Raw genomic sequence first — 27,080 nt, forward strand, 5'->3', positions numbered from 1 at the left:
ATAAACAAAACTGGAATGGTTCCATATGTTCCATCTGTTTCAACAATCAGTTCACCTTGAATTTTGAATCTACGGGTTTCGTATGATTCTCGCTGTAAACAGTTATCATTTGTTTCAACAGCGCTAATAACTTTGTCTTTGTAATGGTAAAGAGTTGTGTTTACTTTGCGGTACGGACTGAATTCTTAAATATTATTTAGACGAGCTGCAGATTAAAAGAATTAAGGGCCCATGGAAATTAAAAACCATTGATATGATCATAATTCACAAACGATCTGCTGTTTACTTCGTGGTCTCGAATGTTATGATATCCACGCCGTTTCTTCAAGGTCAACCAGATGGTTATGACGCGTGTTAGTGGGAAATGCACACCACCCAGACATTGTAACGCGCATGCTACAAGCCCTGATCACATTTAAACTACAAACGTGAACGTTTGGGGTAGGTAACGTTGAAAGTCAAAGATTATGAGAAGAATACACAGCGAATTCCAAGACTTTATTTAATACTTTGCAAACTACACTGATCGGTTTAATACATGTGAGGTGTTGATGTTTAGATTTATAAAGAAATAATCCTTGAAGAGGATAAGAGAGACACAACACAAACCTCAGTAAAGCTCAAGAGAACTCAGTGCCTGGTTGAAGTTGAAGGCCTGACACTGCTACAGCGCCTTAGGTGTTAGGCAACTACTCTTCGACACGTGTCACGAGTGTAGTTTTATCAAACCTATCCAGGGATGAACGTGCCAGTATATCAAGACGGGAAAAATAAGTTAAAAGATGATAATTGGTCTACCCCACGACGCTTTCCAAGCAGGAAAGTATGCTTTTATATTTGGCGGTTTTCACATCGAATCCAAGAATTTTGGCAGATATATTTTATGTTCCTTATCTGCATTTGACACAAAATTATTACATTGAAATGCGTATATTTAACACATATATACATGTAATAACAATCAAATACAAAGTTTCATTTGTTGTTTAAACAGCCTAACAAGATTCGAACAGCTAAGTCACCTTTAGATGTTTTAACTAACTGGCTTACGGAACCCGAAGGTTCATCACCGAATTAACCAAAGCCCTCCACCGGTCCCTGTCCTGGGCCAACAAAATCCAGTCTCCTTCAACTCCTATCTCCCGTAGATCCCGCCTGAGATTATCCTCCCATCTACGTCTAGGTCTCCCCAGAGGTCTCTTCCCCTCAGGCTACCCGGTGCACACCTCTTGTCCCATACATGCGCGCTACATGCCCCGCCCATCTCATTCTTCTCGACTTAATCACCCTCACAATACTGGGGGAGGATTACAGATTTTTAAGTTCGTCATTATGCAGTTTTCTCCACGCCCCATCGTCTTCTCTCCTAGGCCCAAATATCCTCCTCAACGCCCGATTCTCAAACACCTGCAATCTGTGTTCCTCCCTCTGAGTGAGAGCCCATGGTTCGCACCCATACAGAACAACAGGCAAGATTATTGTTTTGTATACTTTAATTTTCAGGTTCTTAGAAATCAGACGGGAAGACAAAATATTTTGAACTGAGAAGTAGCAAGCATTTCCGGAATTTAGTCTCCTCCTAACTTCCTCACGAGTATCATTTTGATTTGTTGTTGTTCCCAGATATTTGAACTTTGTAACCCTTTCAAAGGATTTTTTAGCCACCCCAAGATAATTCTGTCTGTCTTCTGATGACGAGATACTAACATGAAATTAGTTTTTCTGAATTTATTTCTAGGCTCTTAGGTGTTCTACTGAACATAAGTAACTAAGATTTACATAATAAATATTCTTAATTCCTAATAGAAGTTTCATCTCCATCGTAATTTACACGTGAAAGTTTCGGATTACATAAAATCCGGAAGTATAAAAGTGTTCTAAAGACCTGTGATGATTATACAATCACAAAGTCACATCCTCTTCATTTGATTTATGCTAAAATAGAGCTTTATCATGTAAGAATAAAACACTGAAGATCTACCATTAATGTATATTTTAACAGTCATTCGGAAAATCAAGGTGTTGGTTCTCTGATGGTTATTACATGTATTACAATTAAATGATTCTCACGTAAACGTTAATATATTTGGTTTACGATATTAATTCGGTGAACACTTGCTACGCTCCTGTGAGGTCCACTCGTATCTGAATCCAGACATTTGTTCTGGTAACACGAATTACATGACTTTAAATGCGGCAAATGCTCTGTAACAATCCACGATGATAACATGAAAACTGAACTTTTAGGGCGTGAAATTCAACGTGAAATTTTTCCATAAAATTTTTCATAAATACTGCGTTTACCACTCTGAAGATTGCATCACCAAAACTACTGGACGGATTCTGACAATTTTGGTTTACAGCGTTTCATTTCGGTCAGTCGTGACCTATTTTTGGTCGAGTAAAGCTCAAATCTGATTTTGAAACTTTTCCTTATTATTAATTAATATTAACTACATCTAAATTAATTTCAAATCAAACATAAACGCTATACCATAGGCTGTATACTATATTTTCCATACAATTAGAAGGTTTAAAAAAATTAAGATACAATTTAGCTTTATTTAAATTACAAGTAACATCGGACCAATTTAAATTAACATTAAATTGACCCTACAACCTTTATGTAAACAGCCAGTACCAAATTTCATAGAAACCTATCAAGTAATTATGTAACTTAAAGAAAAAAATATTACTTTCTGTATGTTTCGTGGGCGCATGGACTGAGTCATTTAAAATCCTGACGCTCCAAAAAATCTTTGGAAAACCGAACACGGTAGAATATAATTTTATGTAGCTTTAAAATTAACACTTTCCTTATACTCATTCCTGATCACACGCCATGAGTCCTTATAGTAACCATCAGCGCGAGAACCAAGTGGCTTGATATACAGGGTGATTCAAAAAGTTAGGGCCACACTGAAGGAGCGTATAGAGGGACTCAGTGAGTAGAACAACTTTCGAATAGGAATCCATGTCTTCCGAAGTCAGTAGTGACACTTCCCTACCTTCAATGGCCTCGACTGACTCAGGATACGCTCCTTCAGTTTGGTCCTAACTTTTTGAATCATCCTGTATATACAGGCCTTATGGAAAGATAAGTAGCAGGAAACTACAAACGTTTTTACCCAGGGACAAGGTCTAAGATGGGGTTTAAGAACTTTACTGGCCGATCGAACATCTAGCACAAAATAATACGGAAATTTTACTTAATGTGCGAAGTCAGGGACATCTGTGTGTAGGACTCTCCCTTACGCAGGCAGTGTGAACATGTGCCACTGTGTTATCCTACGGACACAGTTAACACAAATTTGGGATTTGGGGTACCGACAGAATTTTTAAGTGTTTCCGGAAACAAATAAAACATCCAAAATCCAAACAGATTATTATAACTCACATAAGCTACTCTAGACGCATTTGTGGAAAAAGTAAACTCTGGATATTTTTTGTTTGATTTCTATTTAAAGCTGACTTCCTTTCTTAAGACGGTTGACGATTGAATTAACACAAAACTGTGACCCAGTTTTAATAAGGAGTTACGTGTTATTAATACGTAAAATTCAATTTGAAGCAAATAACTCACAGTTTATTAATGGTGTGCTACAAACAATCGATATTTATAATCGATAAAATAGTGTAGTTGCGTCATATTGTGATTTATTAAATTAAAATTAAATTATTTGGTTATTCCGTCAAATCACAATGTATTTAAAATAAGATAATTAAAATATCATTCTTTGTTCCATATCGAATAAATCGATTTATTCGATATGGAACAAAGAATGATATTTTAATTATTTTAATTATCTTATTTTAAATACATTGTGATTTGACGGAATAACCAAATAATTTAATTTTAATTTATAATCGAGTAACTGTAATATAGGCAAAATATCAGTTTTTCTTCAAAATCCTTTGTAAAATAAGTCAGATGTATTGTCTAGTTGGCCAGCCACAAAAGTTAAAAGAATCTTAAGATTGTAATATGAAAAATACAGACGATGAATCCCCCAGTACTTGGTAGATTACTTCGTACACGATCAAATATAATATCATTGATTATTAATGAACGCAACATTAATATACAAACCGTACATGTAAGAAGACTTATATATGAACGTTTTTATTCTCTGTGAGCGTATGACAAAAACCTTGTTTCGATATTTTGCTCTCTCAGGCGATACAAGGTCACATCCATATCTCTAACATTAGATATTCCAGGAATGCGTGTGGTGTGCGTTGACGTGACCCGGTGACTTAGTGGTTCGGACACATGGACCACTGAAGTACCTGGGCCTGTCTGGTGTCCAGGCCATTGGCGGCCAGCTTGCTGAGAGTTTGGTCCAGCAGGTGGCCCTTCGTGTTTCGCCCCAGGATAAACACTTCGTGGTCATGATACGGCGTGGCGTAGTCCCCCTGATAGCATTGCGCCAGAACCAGCAGCTCGTCCGCGTCCAGGACCAGGGTCACAGGATGAGCTGGATCACAAGACACGATCCTGACATTTGCATGGAAAATGTCAACTGTGACCTGAGCCGAGATTTACCGAACTCAAAGCACGAGTTAAAATCGCAGATGCTGTTCTTAATAGCACAAGGACAGGGTTCTAAGGAGAAATCAGCATTTTAAGTCTTTTTAATTGGCATAGTTTGGAATATTTCGAGGACTGAGCAGATTCTGTCAGTGACAACTCTCTGGATGTCCGTAGTAGTACCAATTGTCAGGAGTGGTAAAATAAAACTTCCCCACTGATTTTTATTGTGTGTGAAAATGTACCATAAATATTCATTTTCTCAGAAACCAATTCAATGACATTTTCTCCTCCCCGAGAAACTGGTTGTTACTCACCTGATAAAATCATGAAATTACCTGCGTTTCTCCTGAACAGGTCAAATCAAGTCCACACAACTTCACGTCATATTTTTTCAGACATATCATAATATAACCCTCTTATCTAAGTCTTCGAAGCAGTAATCTTTTCATCATGCTTTCCAATTCTTATCTCCCTTATGCAAGCTTCTTATCCTGTCCATCCTTGCTTTCATCACTGAATAGTTCAGAATATCATAATACGGGAACCCTCACCAAAATGTTATTTCCTTCTGAATAATCCTTGCATGTCCTTACAGACAATCAAATCTTGCATCTCAACGTTCATCACGGCCTTGCAGACGAATGCCAACAACACAACCCTGTCAATCCTGTTCTGAATTCAAATCAAGACGAGTACAAGAACTTCAGTTACCTCTTTCGGGTCTGAGGTCCTTCCAGCAGCCCGGCTCAACCACGGCCAGGTCAGTGCTGTAAACTGCACCGTGGCGGTAGTGAGGATCCGAAAGGAGGTCGAGGCTGGTCCACGTCTCGTGCAGCAGGGTGCTGTTGCCGTGAAGTTCCACCTTGTCACACAGCGGCACGCGGTTCCAGCTGGAGCAGATAATGACAAGCACGTACCACGTGCCCTGGACCTGGACGGCGTCGAACACAGCGCAAGGCGAAAGTAGAATGAGGAGTTCGCACGTAGTATCAAGGCACTTCTTCAGGAGAATGTCTATAGATCGAGACAATGAAAATTTGGGACCCGCAGTGCTCAGGCACTTGAAGAACAGGTCGTCCCCAGTATCCAAATATTTGGAAAGTTAAGTAATAAATCAGTCTCCACAGCATGGAGGTAATTCTGATGAATTTAGATTGGTAGGTCTGCATGAGAAGCATGGAACTTTAAACTTCGAAACCAATTCCGTTACAAAGATCTGAAGGTCAATGCTGTTTAAAGAAATTATCTCAGGGATTCTACACCACAAATACAATCTGTGGGCAAAATATCGTTATTGATTTTTAAACTTTATTTAATTATTACCCCTGTTTCGTATTTGGGAGGTCCCGGACCGAAGACCAGTTACAATGGCTGATACTTTCACGAGTCTAAGATATTTCCGGGACAAAATCTCAAAATAAGATCACGACTTTTTCCTTTCATATCCTCTCCAATTCATTATTCATTAATCATCCAATGCTATATAATATTAGCCGCTGACAGGTATGTATAACAAAACAATTTATAATAGTAACAACAAAAATGTTATCTGGTACAGACGCACCCGTAAATTACAATCAGTGATAATTAGTAAGAGTCAGTACAGTATCAGCTGTGAAGCCCAACATTCCGCTCTGAATTCGATTTCAACAGAATCGTAAATTATGACGTCATTAATAATTTTTTTTCTTATTTAAAATCTTGTAACGTTTTGTCGTGTCTATTTAATGCGATAATTTCTACTCATAAATGACACACGAACACATGTCCGGTTCTCAGCGGTTGAGGAGCTACTCATGATTGAAATTCAAAATAATTCGAACAGATATGAAACCCGATGTACTTACACCATAATGGGCACTCCAACATTTTAACAGATACGTGGCAAAGTACAATGAATAAACAATTCTTTGACCGACAGATTTACAGTGGTGATTCGCAGAGTTGGCCAACACGATCACCTGACCTCACCCTGCTTGATTTCAAAGTATGTGCTCACATGGAAACAAGGTGTATAAATATAAACTACTTTGATTGAATCTTCGATGGTGGATGCTGTTAATATAAAGTTTAAAATCATTTTAATTTCAAATATTAATATCTCCAAAAACCTATGTGAATAGGTTCGTATTCAAATGACGTTTCTGACCGGAAATGATATCGTAAAAACACATCCCGAACTACTGACACAAAGTCAACAAATGTGTGTGTGTTTTAAACTTCAGGAACATGAATTAGAGTCTGGTATGTAATGACACAGAAGGTCCAGTACCGTGTTGATGTCCAGATGTTGTCGGTAGCTGAACTCGGTGCAGGGATGACCTGGCGGTAGGAGTTGTTGCAGAACTTGGGCTCCCCATCCCGTGGTCACAAGCAGAAAACAACAGCAGATCGATAACCGCATTGCAGTGAATGAAGAAACTTACTTCTGGTCCTGACTTTTATATCAGTGCATTTCAAACAAAACTTTGCCTCGTGCACTAAATCCCTCGAGACCTGCTTGTTATAGGAAAGTAAGACATACACTGCTAAAATAATTTAACAAACTCATAAGCAGTTGTCTTTCGAGGTTCCGAAAGAGAACTTAACATGTCCGTCCGTAACAATCCACCTTGAGGATAACAGACAGAACGATAAATAAGTTTAATATAATCTAATTTTTGGACTTAAATTATTTTATTTATATATTATTGAGATTATAACTGATATTTAATGGACATCTGACGAAGGATTGCATTTAGAATATTACATTTAAATTTATATCGATTGAGGAGTTTTTTTTTTTGGCTAAGGCGAGCAACTGTCAGCTTGTGAAAAAGTGCTCTACCTTGAATGACGTCAACGTTCTCTGGCGATGGTACATTACAATCTTTAAAACTGATTTCTTCAGCATCGCCCATAATCTTAGTTACAAAATAATAAAATTATATTTCGGAAGCTGGATTCTGTTTCAGGACAGAAAACCTATTTGGTGGTCCCCCCCCTGGTCGAACTAGCCTCACATTTGAACGAGGGTCTCTGCCCTTTTAAACCATTTTTACCTGAAGAAAGGAGAATCAAGCTTCAAAAACGTTGTATTTAAAATTTATAAATTATCTACTCAGCGAACTTCATTTACGAGAACGGCTAAGTAAAAAAACAATTTTGGTTATCGGGAGATTCTGGCTCATTTAGAGGGTCTAGTTATGTTCCTCACTCCATCCAGACATACGAAGGTAATTAATATAAAAATCAATGTTAAAATATCAAGTTTCATTACAAATTTCTTAACTGTTGTTAAAGTTTAGGATTGTAATACCTTGTACGATAGTGGAAACGTTTCAATATTTCCGAGGATCCCGATGCCTCAATCTTCAGGGAAGAAGTGACAACAGTGGATGTGAGCTGAGAAACGATCCTTGCAGAAGCATCTAGAGACGTGAGAGGCTGGCTTAGTTTTCTCCTCCAGTTCACAGACGCCAGACAAGTTTACGTTATCACTGATCTGAGTGTCCGAGCGGAGAGCAATCCTAACTGCTTCTCCGATAATGAGTTCCATGTGTACTCACTGACAGGCCTAAATGGTGTCTCATCGCGATGTTATTTATGTTGTGTGATGCTTTGCAGTGGGTGGATATTGCAGTCTGTTGACAGGAGAAGCTAAAATTCTTCCTCGACAGGACGAAGGAAGATGAATATTTCTTTTGGCTGTAGGCTCAAAGTCAGTAGCATGTTGTAAGGCTTTTGTGAGGACGGCAATGAATCTACTAGCTCCATAAAAACCCTGAAATTTCTTTATTATCTTACTAACTATCAGGTTATTAAAAATAACTTTGCTAGTGTCTTACACACCCAGCGACCAAAACTATTAACTACACATCTTTCGTAGAACACACGCAAATCATCAAAATATCACCAGCCTAACTGAATTCGGCCAATGCTCACTTTTTCTTCAGGACCTCTAGTTTAAAACGAATCTGATTACATTAAAAAAAATTACAGACTGTATGAGACCTGAGGCTTGGAGTGATGCGGTAAATACGTCGATGTTGTTTCGGAGAGATATACTGCTTCCATCTTCAGGGACTTGCAGAAGGTAGAACTCTTATCTTATATTTCTGAATGTTGCCGATATTTTTGCCGTGTACCTGCTCGCCTCCGCAACAAGACTCACGAGGGCGTGATCCCGTACTCCACACGCGGACAGCAAGACGAGTGGTATCAGGGGAACGAGACATATTTCCGATTAAGAAGATCTGATGAGGTCTGTCTTTCTCAAGTACAAAGTCCAGAATCTTATATTCCTATTCCATAAAAATATAATTCCGCACGTAACCACATAAATTCATACGTAAAACAACGGGCTTTGGACCATACCGAGGGGCAAATTAAACATGGTCTTCCTGAAGAGCTCCTCTTTCGTTGGAGCGACAACGAGAAACACGAAAATAATCCCGTTGCGTATTTAAAAAAGTTAACTTTGTCTTCGTTATTCAGCATCAAATTAATTTTTGTATTATGCATTTTAATATCATCCTATCGTCTTATCCTTTATTAATACAAACAAATGTTTTTGCACATATCAATTATAAAGCCTATTATTTTGAAAAGTAGGGTGGAGGAGATCTTATTTTGCCATGGGCCCTCCATTGCCTTAAGGCGACCCTAATCCTGAATATCGACACTAGATGGAGGTCACTGATTAACTTCACGTTTCCGTCGCTTTGAAAAAAATCTCCTATAACAAACTGAACAGGTGAATGGGTGTTCAACGATGCTCAGATGATAAAATAATTACGTTCTGCGCCAAAGCATTAAGTTTTAAGTGAACAAAAACGAGATATATCCATATATTTCGATACTATTCTATCATCTATGATAAGGTCTCCCATGTGTTTTTCTTCCTTCAAGATTTCTGATTAAAGTTTTGTATAAATTTTTCATATCCCCTGTGCATAGCATGTACACTTCCCAGCCATCTTATTTTCCTTGATTTTGATGATAAGAAGCAGCCTCCACGTTATGGACATCTTAATTATACAATATTTTACTAAAATTACAAAGTTTTGACTTCATTCATTTATTTGTAATCTTTGAAGCTGCAGTTGTGATGAAATACAATGAAAGCAAAGGTTTTCAATAATTATAGACAGTACGAAACATTTTTTCAGAGAAGGGAAATTCCGAATTTGAAAACGTAATTACATTTGAAATGTGTAGCATGTAGGAAAAATATGCTATTCGTGTTTGGGTTATGTCTGGCCTTAAGATATTTCTTGGTGGCGAAATGCCATTATTCTTGACGATGAAATGAAATCTATTACCCAGAGTCAAAGACTCGTCGAATTTTCAATGAGAGTTCCAAGAACTGAGCCACAGCCACGCGTTTTAATTTCCTTATGATTCTCACTTATGTTTCGTAATAATATCCCATAATTCTCGTTCCTCTTCCATTTGCAGTTTTGGTTGTTGGTCTGGAGTTCCGCTGGATTTTTTTTTTGTGGCTCGAAAGTTCTCCAGAGATACGTTTGGCACACGCTGGAATGAGAAATATTCCAGAGAAGGACTCGTATGCTTTATTTCTTCTGTTAACGTTATTAAATTAAATTCACACACAGCGTGATTCCTCGTTTAAAAAAAAAAACTAGCTGTAAATATTACACAAAATATACCCTGTGAAGTCCAGTTTTCATGATACACGTCGCCATTCGGCATTACTCGAACACCCCTAAAATGGCGGCCATGAAATTACGTCGAGGTCAATTCCCAAAAGTCGTGTCATATCGCGTGATTTTATCCAGGCTCTCGTTCCTGAGATTCAAGTATGGCGTCCGTACAGTCCGTGGGCGACCTGCATCCATCACGTGTTAGACATTCCTTCTCACGGAGACGCTTTAGCGTCCGGATGACGTCGAGTAGAACAACGCGGAGCGTATTTCCGTGCAGCAATAGACGAAATTGTTTCGGATAAACGAGACGGAATTCGACTTAAGAATTAAACTGTAGGTGGAAAGCTGCGCGTTCATCGTATTCTACAGAAATAGTAGGATTACAACGGGACAGTACATTGGCTTTTTTTACGAACTTCAAGAAAGCAGATGAATCAGTTAGGACGGATCTAAAGCAGAACATTCTCATTGAATTTCGTGTAGGCGAACCCACAGGAGCCGCTCGCAGTTGGACTAATCATAATACGTTTCAACGAAACCCATTGTCAAGTCTCCATAAATATACATTTGTCTGGTGCATTTCCTGTTCAGAATAATTTCAGAGGGAGACGCTTAATTACCGCTGTTAGTTGACTTTGCTTTCGAACGCGCCATTGGGAAAATCCAATAAAACAATGAGGTACTTTAATTAAATGAAACACAACAGTTTCTTGTTTACAGCGATTTTAATTTGTCTGTCGAAAGCATAAATACACAATGTCATAGAAACTCTCAGATGACAGCATGGAAGATTGTGTAGACGGGCAGAACAAAATGGATGTTGACGTCTTTTTAGTAGGCGGTGGGACAAAACAATGTGTGGGTACATTCATCACGTGGTTGTGCGTGAAAAATGTTATCGGTCTATTAGCAACGTCGGTTGACTAAAAATCGCCGACGTTTCGGGGACAGAGATGAGAGATAAGTCTGTCTTATTATTTATTATTAACTGCAAATGGGTTTTTACCCGGTGGAAGTGGTCCTACAATAAGACACAACAAAACAATGAGACAACAAAACATAAGACACAACAAAAACAATAAGACAACAAAACATAAGACACAAAAAACATGACACAACAAAACAATGAGACACAACAAAACAATGAGACAACAAAAACAATAAGACACAAAAAACATGACACAACAAAACAATGAGACAACAAAAACAATGAGACAACAAAAACAATGAGACAACAAAAACAATAAGACACAAAAAACATGACACAACAAAACAATGAGACACAACAAAACAATGAGACAACAAAAACAATAAGACACAAAAAACATGACACAACAAAACAATGAGACAACAAAAACAATGAGACAACAAAAACAATAAGACACAAAAAACATGACACAACAAAACAATGAGACAACAAAAACAATGAGACAACAAAAACAATGAGACAACAAAAACAATAAGACACAAAAAACATGACACAACAAAACAATGAGACACAACAAAACAATGAGACAACAAAAACAATAAGACACAAAAAACATGACACAACAAAACAATGAGACAACAAAACAACACACCACACTCAAAATAAAAGAACTCATAAGATTACAAAACCATAAGACCGGCGAAAAGAGTAAAGCCACTACAATGACGCAATATCCAAGCAAGACACAGCAGAAAGCAATCCTTTTTGTGCAAATGTGCTTCTGTCTGGTGGTGGCGAAAAGGAACCACAAAAGCCCTGAACAGAACAGCCCAGACTCAGACCAGGTATTTTTACACTAAATCGTGAAGTAACCATCAAGTACGAAAGTTGTCTTCACAGGATCTCTGGTTCCGTCGAACATACGAGCAGTAAATTAGCGGACCTGAAATAACTTTTCCAAACTTCGTAATATTTTAAAATCGCTCCCCCCATTAAGATTCATAGGTCAAACATCTTTCCAACAGAACATCTCCTTTTCGCTTCGTAATGAGATTATGAAAAAAGGTAGTCGCGTTCGAGTGGCTTCGTACGAGCTGAAAGTGACAGCAGTCGTTACAGAGACTAACCTTTTCACTTTTCTTTTTCTGAGACAGGTCATCGACGACGAAGAGACTTCCTTTTCGTCTTCAATGTTTTGTCCGCCCAAAGAAAGAGGCACTTCAGAGACAAAGGCAGACATCGAAAGTAGAAATGTATTTTTTGTACAATCCCCAAAGAATGAAAATATTTAGAAGTGTACAGGCTAGTGGACATTTTATATTCCATGCTACATCTAACTAGCCACGGTGGTCTTGCGGTTAGAACGCTGGCCTTGTAATCCTGAGGTCCTCGGGTTCGATTCCCGGCGGTGCCCGAATTTATAACTTGTGTTGGGCAAGGCCGTGGTCTAGGCAACGCGGAGTTTTCCTCCGTGGCATCCCAACAATTACTCCATTCACACACAGAAGAAGGCAATGGCAAACCACTTCTGGATCATCTGCCAAGAACGTATATGAACAGGTCCCAGTCCGAGAAAAGGATGGAAGGATCCTGTTCATATGGACCAGTCGTCAGACAGAACACTAAATAATAATTAGATGAGGTGGTCTAGCGGTTAGAACGCTGGCCTTGTAATCCTGGGGTCTCGGGTTCGAATTTATAACTTGTGTTGGGCAAGGCCGTGGTCTAGGCAACACGGAGTTTTCCTCCGTGGCATCCCAACAATTACTCCATTCACACACAGAAGAAGGCAATGGCAAACCACTTCTGGATCATCTGCCAAGAACGTATATGAACAGGTCCCAGTCCGAGAAAAGGATGGAAGGATCCTGTTCATATGGACCTGTCGTCAGACAGAACACTAAAAAAATAAAAATGCTACATCTTACACGAGCTGTATAAATGTACAGAAAGAAATGGCCGCTTTCAGATTTCGTGTCCGTTTCTGTGATTTAACAAACATTGAGTCACAACACCAGGAAAAGTAACGATTTGTAGTGTTTAGAATCGACATGTTGGCATTCAGGTCTTTAAATGTGTAACAAATCATTGTGTGGCATACCGAAACATCTCCGCCCTTGTAAGAAGTAGCATTCTGACGTCACAGTAAATTGATCTCAATTCATGTGTAATTAGTTCAACTCCACGATTCTCCCTCGGCACCAGCAAACAGCTGAAGCCGACCAGAGCGAACGACTGCTGGCCTAGACCGAGCGGAATCAGTGTCTCACCTCAAGAGAGGAAAAACTCAACGTTGCAGCCCGAAAAAAAACCCCGTTAATATTACAAGAGGGTGACAGTTAAACACGGGCCTAGACCTCGGTGAGGTCCGTCTGAAAATTCTTCTATGGTCATCTTCATTATGCGCTACAAATGAAAGCAGACATCGAAATCAGTTTTGAAAATATTATTTCATAGAATCTTGTGCAAGTGACGTACAAATGGAAGACACTGCTTCGAAAACCGACTTTGGAGTTAATGTTTTTATTTCTAATGTTAACTACAAGTGAATAAATAAGGCATTTATCAACGTCTGGATTTGAGCTAAAATCTTTTTTTTAAAAAAAAAAAGTGTTTCTCTTCAAAAGAACTAAGTATATAGTATTTTTTCTAGCATTTTGGGAAAAACTCTACCTTCAATTGTGAGTGCGAGTTTATTAAAGCGTTAGTCTGTAAGACATAGGTGACTTCGTTGGCTAAGACGTTAAGTTGTTGGCCTGACTGAAGAAGATTCTCAGGAACAAGGGTGTATTTTCTCTTGGTGTACTCCAGGTACAAATTCAAACTGACGTCAAAGTTAAGACATTCGTCAGTCGCTCAGATGTTTTACCTCAGTTTTGAAAGTAAGACGTTTGTGTAAGTGGTTACTGTGTTAAGATCGACTACGCGAGGACAGTATGGCGTATTGGGTTGGACTGGGCACTTTAGTGATGTTCCTTGTCGGATCTCAGACGGCGCCCCTTAACAGGGAGGACTCGAGCGTGTGCCCCGACCTCAATGCCCAACAAATTCTTGACATCGATCAGGTAAGTGCCCACTGTGGTTGTTTAATTAGAAGGTTATTAGACAACTATTCATCTACCGAATGAGTTAGCAATGAAGCAAAACACTAGAACTCCGGACACAACCACAGATTTGTGGTAAGATTTCAGGTTCCCACGGAGACAAGTGTGAAAATGTCTGTCTCCTTGGATATTGCGCCGTACGGTCTGGTAGAAGTTTACCGACGTTTCATACGTAATTTCTGCCTCCATTATCAGGACGATAACTGCCCATCGCCCTGATAATGAAGGCAGCAGGACAGTGAGTTTTAACTACATCATTTGCTACAGAAATTTAACATGCACTGACCCGAACACAAACCCGGTTATTCTTGCTCGAAAGTCTGCAACAGAAACATTACTACATGATGTGTTTCTTTGTATCGTTTAGTGTCCCACACGTTTTCTTGTTTGGAAGAAGATTTCGAGAGGAAGCGATCGTAAAATGTTTTTAATATTATCCAGAAAAATGAGTGGAGAACGTAAAGAAAGCAAAGGAATGCCCGTCAATTGATTTAAATGATTAATTGTTCCTCCTTCTACTTCCGCAAGGTACACTTTAATAATATCCTCTCTTCTGAATCGACATTTACATCTATATCTTCGTCTCCCTAATGCTCCCTTTCCAAAAAATAATGAAATATCTACTATCCCATTTCCCACTTCATGCCTGACCCGTTTTAGAATTCATCAGACTTCATCACTAACAAAAGAGGACGAAACTAATTGTTCCTTTACGATCAAACATCTAATTTAACGACATTATTAAAATGCTCACAAGTCTGTATATTAAATAGCAAAATCAAAATGGCTAGGCGAAGGCTACTTCAACATTAGTTACCTACAAATTGCGGATGAAAAGAACGACAGTTTCTTTAAATTCGGAGACAGAAAACAAGTTACCTGGGACAGCGTAAAATATTTGTACTACACCCCCATGACCAAGTTCGTTCTTGGCTGGCCTAATCTTTGAAGAGGGGGGGAGCCCCGCCCCTCGACCCAGTTCTTAATCAGCAACTTCCTGTTCGGATGTTTATCACCACGAAGTCCTCAACTACACCTCACGTGATTGCGTCATCGAAATAATAACTAACTGATAGCAATATCAAATTATATAAGTCGGCTATCTCACTATATTACATCTATAAGTATGAATATTATTATAAAATTAATTAACAACCACACTGTCAATACAGCAATATCTTATTAGGATCATTATATTTAATTGGCTTGTTTGGCTGATCATTAATTATTTGGTGGGTGTGAGTTATTGTCGTCTTCATGGTATGTAAATCATTTGCTATTGAAGCAATTTACCCGTAAGGCTAATACTATAACCGTTGCCATCCTAATGTTGTTAAGGGACGCTTACTTCGTTTAAGATATTCAAAATTCCAACATTTAAAATTAATATTTAAACGTCTATCATAACCTAAAGTTCCTTAAACGAAACTAAAGAAATCTAACGTAACAAAACTTACCCTAACGGACCTGACTTAACCAAACCCACACTAACCTAACCTTACGTGTCCTAACCTAACCTAACCTTACGTGTCCTAACCTAACGTGTCCTAACCTAACCTAACCTTAAGTGTCCTAACCTAACCTAACCTTACGTGTCCTAACCTAACCTAACCTTACGTGTCCTAACCTAACCTAACCTTACGTGTCCTAACCTAACCTTACGTGTCCTAACCTAACCTAACCTTACGTGTCCTAACCGAACCTAACCTAACTTAACCCGAAGTTACCATTGTTACCTCATCTCCGATGATTATCTTGGTTACCACGGTCACCATGGTTACCTTCGTTGTCACGATTACCGTGGTTGAATTTGTTACCATGGTTACCCAGTTGACTTATACGGACGGACGGACGGACAGAGAGACATGGTCATCCTCAACGTTCTTTACATGCGCTAAATAAACAGAACAGAACCCATCTTCAGCTGCTGCTAGTAGCTCAACGACTCCAGAAATTACCCGTCCTTTATGGAACCCAAAAGTTAATTGCTGTTTATACAAGGACCCGACACTGAACTCCACCTTGAGCCAGATAAATCCCATCCTGTTACTTTCCCGCACAGAACTCCGTCGTACCAGGACATGGCCGATCTTACCACGAGGAAGAAATCGAGATAAAGCAGTTGGCACATTTAACGCGGTCCGAGGGTGTTAAAGGTTAATGAGCGGAATCTACATAATTTCTTAAATTGCCGCAGTGGGTCACAAGCGCACGTCAGTGCAGTCTGTGTGATCGTGGCATGGCGTTCCGGTTTGTTCTCCTCCTGCTGTTGTGTCTCGGCGGATCTGTGGGCGATAGGTGTCGCCCTTTCACCAAACACCAGGGCTTCGTGGACCTGGACATGGTAGGTCGAACTTCCCGAGTCCGTGCTTCAGAATCTTTGAGCCAGCTTCTGTGGAAACTTGTAACTCTGTACGTCGGAGCTCTGAATCACTAATATCGAAATAGAGAGCGTGCGAACTTCTGAGGTGTCTACAACATTGGCTCCTGCACGTTCTAATACAGTGATATTTTGTGTCAATGTAAAAATATTTCCTTCTGGTAAATCACTAAATGTTACAAGGTCATAAACTTTCCGTTCCACAACTCAAGTGTGTAACGACGTCTGTCTGGCAACAATACGATAATGCGGATTGCATAACTCACTTTAATCGACGCTTCAGAAGTCCCCTGTAGTTGGTTTGTGCATAAGTGAACTCAGATTTTATCATCCGTACTGGGAGTGTTAACAAAATACACTTCCTTTTATGTGTACACGTAGGGAGGGCCTAGAAGTAGATTTCTCCACTCAAGTTTCATACAGCAAGGTCTTAAGAACGGTCCATAGAACAGCCGCTTCCAAATTATGCGAACATTGGACGGGTTTTTTTTTTCAAAATTATTTTAAATATTTACGTGTTCGAGTTCGGAGCTTAAATAATATTATAATTTCTCCATTTTATCTTCAAATTGGAATTTATTTTACAGATAATATAACGCTAAACTTGTCTCGTGTGACTTAAGCTAAAAAATTTAAAATGCGAAATTTAAGTCGCAGGCACCTACAGTCGAATAAAGTGCCGTGTTACTGAAAAATATCACTGAGAATACAAAATAAAATAAAGGAATTGAAAGGATAGAATAAATTCTTATTCCTGGTGATCAGTTCTAATATTTTTGAAGGACGAGGCGAGTAGCCACTTATATTGCACAAAATTAGCTCCGTTTTTTAAATTTCGACCCAAAGTATTTCTCTCGTTCTCTCCGATATTATCTTTGCCGGAATCGAGCGATAAACCGTCACACCCAAAATGACCGCCAAATGACACATGAACGTTTTGTTGCCCGTTGGGGCGGCGTCGTAGGTGATTAAACAACAATCAAATCTTTGCTTCACTGGGTTCAGAGCCGCGCCTGCTTAGTTTAAAATAGGCGCTGACCCAAACAAGTCAACTGCGCAGAATAGAACAGGAAATATACGCATCTGTGCTTTCAAATACATTTATATAATTCTGATTGTAAACTGGATAATTAAAACGTTTGTTTACAATGCCTATTTTATTAAGTCATCTCAGGTGTCGGAACCAATTTTTCCCCCCCTAGATTTTCTTAAAATATGAAATAATTAACACTTAATTAACTAGCTTTTTTAATTGATGTGTGCAAAATATGTACGATTTTAAAAATGTCTTTAAATTTAATAGGACATTTTTTTCAACGTTAAAAATTACTAACATGTTTTATGTTACGAACTTTTGAGATTACATCTGATAAATTTAATTTATTAAATAACAAATCAAAATAATATTTACGAGTAAGTTAGGAGGAGATTAAATTCTGGAAATGCTTGCTAAATATTTTGTCTTCCCGTCTGATTTCTAAGAACGTGAAAATTAAAGTATACAAAACAATAATCTTGCCTGTTGTTTTGTATGGGTGCGAAACATGGTCTCTCACTCAGAGGCAGGAACACAGATTACAGGTGTTTGAGAATCGGGTGTTGAGGATATTTGGGCCTAGGAGAGAAGACGATGGGGCGTGGAGAAAACTGCTTAATGACGAACTTAAAAATCTGTACTCCTCCCCCAGTATTGTCAGGGTGATTAAGTCGAGAAGAATGAGATGGGCAGGGAATGTAGCACGCATGGATGGGACAAGAGGTGTGCACCGGGTATTGGTTGGTAAGCCTGAGGGGAATAGACCTCTGGGGAGACCTAGACGTAGATGGGAGGATAATCTCAGGCGGGATCTATGGGAGATAGGAGTTGAAGGAGACTGGATTTTGTTGGCCCAGGACAGGGTCTGGTGGAGGGCTTTGGTTAATTCGGTTATGAACCTTCGGGTTTTATAAGCCATCTAGTTGGTTGGGTCCACTATTTGGGAAGCCTGAGGGGAAGAGACCACTGGGGAGACCTAGACGTAGATGGGAGGATAATCTAAGGCGGGATCTATGGGAGATAGGAGTTGAAGGAGACTGGATTTTGTTGGCCCAGGACAAGGTCCGGTGGAGGGCTTTGGTTAAGTCGGTGACGAACCTTCGAGTTCTAGTTAGTTAGTTATGTAAAATGTGTATGTATCGGATCAAATTATGCACAAATGAAAGCCGCATTATCAATTGCAATGCACCTCTACGTAGTCAGAAGCACACAAAGCAAACTAGGCGTCGTAAATTATTTCATTTTGTTCTCGTACAAAATCTGTAAAAAAAAATGACATAATCCTCCACCACAGCGATTGCGAGTTTGTCCGAGTCTTCTGAGATGTTGCGTCGGATAAACGTTTCGCAGATGTTTACTGCCTCCATCATCAGGACGAAACATCTCAGAAGACAGCTTCTTGGCGTCATCGCATCCAATTTGGCGAAAGTAGAACACCGAGTGTTCATTCGGTTAAGTGGCGTGTGGCGCGGAATGATATGTGGGCGGAAATGTTCCGGTGGAGAGTGTCTCACCGCGTTACCAGCGCGAAAGCAATTTAGACAGAAGCATATCGGACTCCTCCTCTGAGCGAATGTTACGAAGCACCGATGGTGTTTGGTTCTTGAACACAGACTTGCCCGTTCCAGAATATCAATACAATTGAATCGATCATTAGCTAAAGCACATGAGTTCGATTTTTGTCTGAAATCAGTTACTGTCACCAAGTGCAAATGCATCGTGAGGTGGTCTAGCGGTTACAACGCTGGCCTTGTAATCCTGGGGTCTCGGGTTCGAATTTATAACTTGTGTTGGGCAAGGCCGTGGTCTAGGCAACACGGAGTTTTCCTCCGTGGCATCCCAACAATTACTCCATTCACACACAGAAGAAGGCAATGGCAAACCACTTCTGGATCATCTGCCAAGAACGTATATGAACAGGTCCCAGTCCGAGAAAAGGATGGAAGGATCCTGTTCATATGGACCTGTCGTCAGACAGAACACTGAATAAATATAATAGCTGCTTAAAAGACTTGGAACACTGGTCTAAATCCATCTGTGCATTTACATACAGCAAAGTCTCAATTGTCCATCATCGCAGACAGCATTTTCACAGAGCTGTATCCCACTCAGCGCGTTTGACCGTACAATTTTATAACTCAGGAGACGCAGAAACGCTGGACGTTCGTTCGCAAATGGCGCGCGTCATTTGCGACCGAACGCGAAGCCAATCTGACCTACGAGTAACACTGTGTCTTGTGCAGCTTATGGGTGAGTGGTACGCCGTGGAGATCGTCGATCACAACAAGGGCGTTGAGCACAACACGGTCAGCACAGTGATCGACGCGTGTCCCATCCTACGGCTATCACGCGAGGACGACAACACGATCCGTCTTCAGTGGAACGAGAACGCGGGCGTGTTCGTCTACAAATTCCGACAGCCGACGCTGAACCATCCGGGCTTCTGGGACTCTGCGGACCCTCAGAACGGTGAGATTTGGTCCTCTGTTATACGCGGGATTCTCACCGCGGTTGAAGAACACACTAATACAGTTTCCTATGCTACAGGTAGTCTGGTTGAGCGCTACAACGTCCAGGTGATGAAGGCTGTTAGCTCGCATATGGTTCTTACATTCTGTTCGCGGTTAAATCGTAGTATGTTCAGCGTCCTGATGTCACGCTCGAGACGTCTACCTACCAGCGAGGTACGCGGAGTTAACAATATGCTCGTTCGTCGAAAACTACTCCAGGGACAGGTTAAGGATATGTGTAAAGGCGCAGCGTCTACCATCCCCAAGGGACGCATCGCAGTCGTCGTGATCCTCGTCGCCCATTTCCTGAGCAGCTGTCATTAGTAAAACAGAACACTGCGTCACTTGGACGCGCGTCATACGTGCCTTAAAGGATGGCTGCTGTCTGAGTCTATAATTACGCGTCTCAGCAACAAATATCAGAAGGACATTTCACATTCATCTAAGTATCTAAATAATCTGTGAGCGAGAAAAGAAAAATAATCAGTGAAAATAAAGTGTAACACCAATGGCTTTCAAGGGACTGAAACTTTGGACTAACTTTGAGACTCACCCAGGTATCACACGCATCAATCACGAAAAGCCACATCACGCAAAAGAATTTTCCATTTTCGACAAAACTGTCTTTACGTATGCAAATTGTATTTATTAATTACTGGTTGCAGTCGGTTTACAATTAAGGCTGTATTCAGTGTTCATGTCATGACGTCGGATAATTTCTACGCCCGCAAATTTTAGACAGACGCCGATGGACGTCATGACAAGGGACAAATCCATCAACGATCAACTTACATTTTTCCTTCAGACTCGCCTATTTCAAAGACTATAAAAATAGTACAATCTGTAACACTAAGGGATATATATAATCGGCCTGTTAATGCCAGTAATGTCTATTTTTAGACGAAATCGCTCTTCATTTATTCAATCCTAAATTTTAAACCGCACTTGTGTCTTCAATTGTTTAAATATTTTAATTTTTACCTCATAAACGAATATAGCTACAAGGAATTTAGAAGAATTGCGTTACTTAACCTTAATTCAAGAACATGTGATACAGGAAACTGGAATATTAATGCAATGAAATGTTCCATATGACAAGGATCTTACTTGATATCTGAAATAACAATTATATTTACAAATATACGCATTTCAGTCGTTTTCTGAACCCCTGTGGGGCCTGAGATAGTCAAACACACAAATGGAGTTGTACACTAACGATCAACAGTGTCCTATCTGTTTACCTAAATGAATGTTAATCACGTATAATAAGATAAAAAGGCTTCTGTTATCAAGAATGTAAACAGATGTTTGACGTAAGTCAACGCGAGTGTTTCTCACTTACTTTAATCTTTACAACAACGTTACTGTTTCCAAAAACGTCGTTACAAATTCAATTCTGAAAATGGACTGAAGATGTCATTAGCGTTTCTATAAAATATGACAAAGATTTATTGTTTTCCCATATTGATAATAGTGACTGTTGTAATTCTAAAGTAATTTTAACGTACTGAAAGGCAAATTTTCATAATTCATTAACTTCATCATAAACAATATACATTTTCTTCGTCGTAGTTTTAAACAATTTCATAATAAATGTCAGAGGGTATATTTGAGCTGGCGATTTGAAAATATACCTTGTTAAAATTTTAAAGTTTTATTTATAACACGTTTTTATGATAGAATGAGACTTAAAACACGTTGAATATGAACAGCAAATTCTATTAAAGACAAAAACTTTGAATATTTAAATGTGAGTAAACCTAACGTTTGTAAATTGAACAAATTAGAGATAAACTTTGGATATTTTATCTGTGAAATTCTCACTCCCGCGTATTTCAAGATTTTATATGTAACTAGAAATTACTTAAATAATATTCGTCCCAATTTAAAGTTGTGGTAAAATAGTATCAGTTCAAATATCATTTCAAAGAAAATGCCTGATATTAACTAATAAGAAACTGGCCAAGAACTGATAGAAATCATTATCTTAATAACGTTCTATTATAAATAGGCATATTCTGGTTAAATGTGATTATTCATAATTAAACGTAAAAATGTGCAATGTTTTAAGCAATATTCCATACACGTACATTCTAAACTAAGATACGTAACATTTCTTACAAGGAAAGTTGACATCGAATTATGATTTGGGTTCCAAATTCATTGAAAAATCTCACTGCCAAACCTGTCTTCGTGTTCTGAACTCAAATTATAGCACAAATATGTTCAGGCTATCAACTTTTAAAACTTCTTTCCGCTTAGTATAAATATATCAAAAATAAACTTGTCTAATCCATAAATGGTGTTGTTCGTCCATATTTAAATCGTAATTAGTGCAACGCTCATCTATATTCACATGTTGTACTACATAATATACTTACACAGAGCAGTTACAAAGAAGGACATCTGTTGGAGAAAATATGTAACATAAAAAAAAGATGAAGCCACAAATGCGAAATTCCGCTTATATCTAATATAGAATCAGTCTGCAATATGGAACGAGATTAACAGTGCGGGCAATTGTAGTTGGTATTTTATTACACTTTTTTTGAGGGGTGTCTGAACACCAAGAATTTTTTTTAGATTATATATACAATATCCTGTAAGATAGATAGTCAGTTACAGAGCACAGACGATGTATAAAGTATAATATTTCAAATATATTATTCCATGGATAAATGTTGGGGTAATATATAAATTAATAAAATGAGTTATTATTGAGTCAAAGTAAGACATTTATAAATTTCTGAGAAATAATTTGTTCGTTTTCAGAGGACCAACTGAAACAACACTAAAGTTCTAAAAGTTCGTAAAAACAATTTGAAGTCATTCTACAGAACTGGGGGTCTCCAACCCTTTGTGCACGGTTGCCATGACATCCTCGAAATTTTTAAAATATTCATAAAAAATATATTATTTGTTCTCTGATAATCGCAAAACACAAGTTATAATTTACACTCCATGAATCGGATGTCTATCCAGTGCCGAAGATTTGGATAGTTTTCGGTAGAGTTACAAATAAAATTTCATAATAAAATCGCATTGTTCCTTTAATACTTTTGATGGAATAGTGCATGATAAAAAATGTTTTTTTGGAAAATGTCTTTGTGGTATCGCCGCCAATCTTCAGCGTATATGATGGCGTAGTCCCTCAAATGCAGTGGTAACCACCTACAAGACGACACTGCTTAGCAACTAAGATTACCATAATCCACGTTTTCACCTCTCTGGTAACCTCAAATCCCAGACATTTCTATAAATAATTAAAGCAAACTGAAAAATCTACACACATGTTACCAATTAGTTAATAACATTTGTCTTGCGAGCTAACAAGAGTACTGTTACACAAAAATAACAATAAAAACTCTTTTTGTTTAATATTTGTTTAAATCTTGTCAGTCTAATCACAATAAAATTTCTATTAAATATTAAAATATTACTATAATTAACATTTAAATATTTAAAATATATTAAATGATGTTCTCTATCGAAATGTTCGATTTACATTAGATCATCACTTTTTTTTTATCATCTAATAAAAACTCTGTAATTCGAAACGTTGCGGAACATTCGAGAACTGGGTTAAGTTTCGCTGAGTATGATGTCACGTAACTCCGTTGCGCAAATAGTTCCCCGAGATCCATCTGCTGAATTGAAACTAATTGTGACTGCTCCTTCATTGCAGGATGAGTGCGTTTTCCACAGTAAGCAACATGAAGCTGTAATTCGATGTAACCTCACACCACTGGGTGAGATTCAGCTGCATTTCATAAACCAACACTAGAATTCGGATTGTACACATTCAGATAAATAATATGTGTACATACCAGGGGGGCATGTAATTATTTCAATCGTCTAAGTCTGTGTAAATCCACACACACGTGTGTATGGACTTTGAAGTAGAAATTACCGTAAATAATAACCTCAAAAATCGAGTTAGTTCAAGTGAAAACCGTCCGCTAGCGAATACGGTCGCTCGTAGTAATCACGTGATTATCACATGACCAACCAGCAGCCGATCACAAACAACGCAACAGAATGTACGGTTAGATCAATCTTGAACGATGTGGCACTGTTCAATGTCGACGTTCCGGGTACAAAATCCGTACAAACAGAAAAACGAGCTGTCATACAAGGACCCTGATATCACCATAAACTCACAGCGATACCCTGTAACACTCTGAGAGCTTCATCCAGCCGTGAGAAAAAGAGTATCAAGGCTTGTTCACCAGTGGACGTCATCGTTACACGATTAGCTGATTTATCGCTGCCTGCCCGCATCTAACAACTCTGCGCCCTCTAGCTGGATTTTCGTAGAACTTGGCATTGGAACTGTTTACGTGCCCGTCTGTTCAGCTGTTTTAGTTTCATGACGACTGGCAAGCCGGAAGTCGTGATTAAACTGAAACTGCTCTCATTGTCTTGGTTCATGTAATTCTGATTTGTCTGTGTCGTTTAGAGAAAATTGACATTTCGAGCCATGCGAGAGAGAGAAAAAAGCCTTTACTCTCTTCGCTGAGACACGATTTAAGTGAGTAGTGGAGGTTATTAAGTTAAATAACGAAGTATACTTTGTACAGACATGGATGTTGCTTTGGGCTGAACACGTAGCTCAGATGGAGAATGACCATTTGGACGAAGGACTAAATGTAAAGATAACGAATCTCAATGACCTTGGTTACGATGGATGGGGGGGGCCGGGTTGCAGTGGCGTAGCAGATTGTCCAGTGGCGAGTTATCCTGTTAAACTTTCGGGTTATTGAATGTTATGTTCTAACCGTCCACAGTGCATTTGAAACATCGCAACAGACACGCGAATGCAATAATAATCCAGAGGTCAAACAGAAGATTGCCCTTCTGGTTGGAGGGGGGGTGGGTGGTAAATTGTTTGCCGCCGAGTAGCTGGACGTTCTGCAACAAGAACATGACGTGGGCAATGTAAATACAACCATTTGAGTTAATTACAGACTGCCTTGTGCACGCCTACACTTATCTTAGGCTGTTTCCTGTCGCCACAACAGTTATTTCAACTAATGTCCCTCGGAATTAGGTAAACCTACACCTGGGCTGAAGACAGAGACGGGGTGTGTCACGGGACGGACTGAAAACGAATTCTAACAGGGCAGAACTCCGTGTGTTTGTTCAGGGAATTTAGAGTTTTGTCTGAATTCGATAAACGAACCTATCTATTGGACGGGAAATTTTAGATCTTTATACGACACAAAGAAAATTGACATATCACGCCATAGAAATTAGTACAACTTCTCGGGTAAGAGGACAGATCAAAATGGAGGAGTACTGAAAGGTTTGTTAACTGAGGCTGTGATTGTGTGATATTTCACTCCTATTAACAAATAGCAGCTGTTTCTCAGTTAACTCTTGTCTAGGCAAATAAAAAAAACACTGAAATATTGATGTCTAAGTCACGTATTAATTGGCAAAATTCCATTAACAAATATGTTTTAAAGAGCTTTGATACGAGCGTATTCATATTAAAAAAAACATACAAACCCACTACCAAGAAATCAAAACTATTCAAGAACATGGCAAACTAATACAAAAAAACCCAAAAATTTATAATTTCCATTCATTTAACAATCCCGCAGAATTGTAACGAAAATGTTAACCATCCCTTTCCATCGCAGCTTCAGTTTATTATCGTTCAATATGACAGTTGCTGGTCACACAGTGCATGTTGGGATTGGAGATATAGCTCCGTGCATTCATAACCTAGAAAATACGTGGAGGCGAGTCGGGAGCACATCTCGACAGCTTTATAACCTCACCGGACTCCACAACAAGGCAACACCCAGTAGCAGGGACGCGGCAGAACGACGAGTAGATAATTCTGTGTCCTGTTAGTAACTGTTCTGCTGTTCTGATACACGAACCCACACCCCAGAATAGTACAGCAGCGTAGTGAGCGAGACAGTTGACATTCGAACAAAATCAGTATCAGGTGCGCTGTTTTACTACAAGCCACAGTTCAATCCATCTAGTTTGTCCGACACAAAAGCTGACCTCTGAAAAGTTAGTAAAATTCTACCAGACTATAAGGAACTACAACCCAGAAGACAGCCATCTTCGTACTCACCGCCGTGAAAACAGCAAATCCTACTGAATGCGTACTCCATCTTATGCCTCCACCAGAGCAAATAGGAATCCGACAAATGTGGCCCAATAAATGACGGTGTTGAAAATTCCTTTTCGAAACGCACCATAAAATATATCTAATACTGAACCAAAGATTTAGATACAAATAAATTGATTCATTTATCATTTACGTCACACAAATACAGAAGTATTAATTATTATGAAAGCCTGCTCCATGTTTAAATGTAGTTTCTTACCGGCATGTTGTCTAAATCGTGTGACCTCCGACGGCATTTCCGTTCACTCACGATTTCAAGTTTATATCCGGTACCAACATATGGTTCGTACGGAGCACTCAGTTCCTGGTAGTCATGACAGATGGCTCTGGTATACGCTTTAGATGACGTAGAAACGAACGGAATTAGCGCTAGATGGCAAGATGCGAAAGATGGGGGTAGTTAAACCTGTCGACTTTGGCACACAAAATGTCAATCACGGCATTTCATCAATCTCGTAACGGAAACGAAAAAATTGTAATATTATTCTGTTATTAAACTTCAATCCTAATTCTAGCGGATAGCTTTTAGATTACTTTTCCTACCGAAAGCTTATACAGCTTTGTAGCATTTCTTGCGAGTGCGTATGCCCGTCTCTATCTCCCCCCTCTCCCCCACACGATTGTTGGAAACAACTGCCCGGTTTTCATTAAACTTCGTATCAATGTCCAAGAAACTATCCAACTTTCATAATTTTTACTTCACAACCATCAATAACAGGCCTACCAACATGGCAGCCACACAGACTTGAGAAACAGGCACGCCAACTGTCCCATATTTCTGCCGCCATT

General features: G+C 39.0%; 2 protein-coding genes across 6 annotated transcripts; one reads left to right on the forward strand and one right to left on the reverse strand.

Moving 5' to 3' along the window:
- Positions 1-472: 472 nt before the first annotated feature.
- Positions 473-27,069, reverse strand: LOC110829619 (uncharacterized). 3 transcript variants are annotated; one of them, XM_022063528.2, is made up of 5 exons: positions 26,491-27,069; positions 7,833-10,051; positions 6,807-7,030; positions 5,246-5,465; positions 473-4,478 (listed from the first exon to the last, which is right to left on the reverse strand). In XM_022063528.2, exons 3-5 carry the CDS (start codon positions 6,936-6,938, stop codon positions 4,258-4,260), a joined length of 573 nt encoding a protein of 190 aa, XP_021919220.1. In that variant the 5' UTR covers positions 6,939-7,030; positions 7,833-10,051; positions 26,491-27,069; the 3' UTR covers positions 473-4,257. The 3 variants fall into 3 exon arrangements, with proteins under 3 accessions (XP_021919220.1, XP_021919221.1, XP_021919227.1); XM_022063529.2 differs by having other exon boundaries at positions 6,807-7,033; XM_022063535.2 differs by lacking the exons at positions 6,807-7,030; positions 7,833-10,051.
- LOC147874285 (uncharacterized) lies at positions 13,276-25,562 on the forward strand. 3 transcript variants are annotated; one of them, XM_087346810.1, is made up of 3 exons: positions 13,276-14,175; positions 19,874-20,099; positions 23,826-25,562. In XM_087346810.1, exons 1-3 carry the CDS (start codon positions 14,047-14,049, stop codon positions 23,828-23,830), a joined length of 360 nt encoding a protein of 119 aa, XP_087202936.1. In that variant the 5' UTR covers positions 13,276-14,046; the 3' UTR covers positions 23,831-25,562. The 3 variants fall into 3 exon arrangements, with proteins under 3 accessions (XP_087202936.1, XP_087202934.1, XP_087202935.1); XM_087346808.1 differs by lacking the exon at positions 23,826-25,562 and adding an exon at positions 20,178-22,867 and having other exon boundaries at positions 13,280-14,175; XM_087346809.1 differs by lacking the exons at positions 13,276-14,175; positions 23,826-25,562 and adding exons at positions 15,863-16,558; positions 20,178-22,867.
- Positions 27,070-27,080: the final 11 nt, after the last annotated feature.

This window comes from Zootermopsis nevadensis, unplaced genomic scaffold (assembly GCF_977971745.1).
Source record: "Zootermopsis nevadensis isolate Lab colony 2312 unplaced genomic scaffold, Znev_1.0 Znev_ptg000010l, whole genome shotgun sequence".
In the NCBI taxonomy this organism is placed as follows: domain Eukaryota; kingdom Metazoa; phylum Arthropoda; class Insecta; order Blattodea; family Termopsidae; genus Zootermopsis; species Zootermopsis nevadensis.